The following is a 2109-nucleotide window of genomic DNA, read 5'->3' as shown; positions in this document are numbered from 1 at the left end:
ATTTAATTCAAATTATTCTTTAGTTAAGAATTATAATTAAATCCTTGATTCGAATTATTTTTTAGTTAGGAATTAAAATTCGAATAACAATCATAGAATTCTTTAATTAGATTAGAAATTAAAATTCAATCGTTAATTTGAATTGCTTCCATTTAAACTAATTGAGCGAGTCAAGTTCGAATAAAAAACCGAACGAAAATTGCATATGTAATTTGATCACAAATTTAATTGATCTTTTTTTTAATTTCTCCAAATCTCAAACGACATTTCGTGTATTTTTTAATTAAGAATTAACATAAATCATTAACCGTTAGTCTACTGTTAATTGCCAATTAATATTCAATTTAATTAAAGATTTAATTGTTCATTTGCATGTGCATTTGTTCAGTTTCATTTTAACTATTATATTTTGTCCCTTTTATATTAAATTAAATTACTGATTTAAGCCAAACCAGAGGAATACCTGTAACAATAATAAAATATCTTCACAAACTCGTTAGAAATTGTTCTTACGAAATTTCTAATAAACTCGCTTTTAAATAATTATTAATAGCTAGAAAAACCGGTGAGGGCGGAAGGCTCGGTGGAGACTTGGTTGACGCAGCTTTTACAAACGTCGCAACAATCCTTACACTCAATAATCCGGCAGTGTTACTTCATGATCAACGACGTGAACTTTAACTTACTCGGTTTCCTGGACAAAATGCCCGCGCAAGTCGGTCTGTTGGGAATCCAAATGATCTGGACCAGAGACAGCGAGTCGGCATTGGCTCAGGCCCGCGCGGATAAGAAAATCATGACCGAGACGAACAACAGATTCCTGGATCTCTTGAATACGTTGATCGATCAGACAACCAGGGACCTTGCGAAAATCGAGAGGACGAAGTTCGAAACTCTGATCACGATTCACGTCCATCAACGTGACATCTTCGATATTTTAGTAATTTAAAAAATATTAGAATTCGTTTATATTATTTACAATTTTATAATTATATAAGATTTCTTGAAGAATTTGTTTTAAATTGCAGTGTCGTATGAACGTGCGATCGGTGAACGATTTCGAGTGGTTGAAACAGTGCAGATTTTACTTCAAAGAGGATCTTGATAAAACGTCGATTCTCATAACGGATGTGAACTTTACGTATCAAAACGAATATCTGGGATGTACAGAACGACTCGTTATTACTCCATTAACAGACAGGTATTATAGAATCTCTGTTGTACTTCGTAGCTGAGTTATGTATATAGATATACGTGGAATCTTTAATTCGTTTCAACACCAATTGGCAATTTACGTTTGGTTTTTGACTCGAATTTAGCTCGTTCAATTAGTTTAACTGGGAGGAATTCGAATTAATAATAGAATTTTAATTCTTAATTAAAGATTAATTGGAATTAAGACGCTTTTTAGAATACATTTCGATATTTTTCGATATTTTGAAAAAAAAAAAATACGGGCGAAAAAGAGGGGAAGCGAGCCGTGCGGGATAAATTCTGAGACCCCTGGGTAGAGGTCACAGCGAACTCCCTCCACACGGTTCAGTACACAGGGTGAAACATTGAGATGCGCAGAACGATCAAAAACTGAACTGTACCCGGTCCTAGACTATCGGAAACACGAGTATAGTTGGATTTTGATCTGTTTTTCGAATTATGAATATTTCTTATAGATATTTAGAAAAGAAGAGAATGATGTTCCCGAGGTTCTTCTTCGTGTCGGACCCGGCCCTGTTGGAGATACTTGGTCAGGCCTCTGACTCTCATACCATACAGAATCACTTGTTATCGATTTTTGATAACACGCGTTACGTGAAATTCCATGATATTGAGTACAACAAAATGATAGCTATCGTCTCTTCAGAGGGTGAAACGATCTTGGTATATATTTTACTTAAAGACTATTTTTACCAAAAGAAATATAGGAAGTTCCCAAGGTTCAAGATTTATTCATTTCTCCAAATCGACATTTCGTGCGTTTTTTAAATAAGAATTAAAATAAATCGTTAACAATTAGTTAAATGATAATTAAAACCTAAACGATAATAGCCATTTGTTATTCAATTTAATTACAGATTTAATTGTTTCATTATTTAATTTCTCCAAATCTTA

The 2109-nt window shown here is 33.2% G+C and overlaps 1 protein-coding gene across 1 annotated transcript in view; it reads left to right on the top strand.

Annotated features, from left to right (window-relative positions):
• Dhc1 (dynein axonemal heavy chain 1) overlaps positions 1–2109 on the top strand; it is a 44894-nt gene that overhangs the window by 26143 nt on the left and 16642 nt on the right. The window contains exons 18-20 of the mRNA XM_026817734.1: positions 447–465; positions 554–940; positions 1029–1201. Of these exons, the coding sequence (XP_026673535.1) occupies positions 447–465; positions 554–940; positions 1029–1201 (579 nt within the window). The remainder of the gene's footprint in view (positions 1–446; positions 466–553; positions 941–1028; positions 1202–2109) is intronic.

The sequence above is a fragment of the Ceratina calcarata genome, unplaced genomic scaffold, assembly GCF_001652005.2.
Source record: "Ceratina calcarata isolate Rehan_Ccalc_2016 unplaced genomic scaffold, ASM165200v1 scaffold60.2, whole genome shotgun sequence".
Taxonomy (NCBI): Eukaryota; Metazoa; Arthropoda; class Insecta; order Hymenoptera; family Apidae; genus Ceratina; species Ceratina calcarata.
The sequence above is the reverse complement of the archived record's forward strand: the minus strand, read 5'-3'. Positions and strand labels throughout refer to the sequence as shown.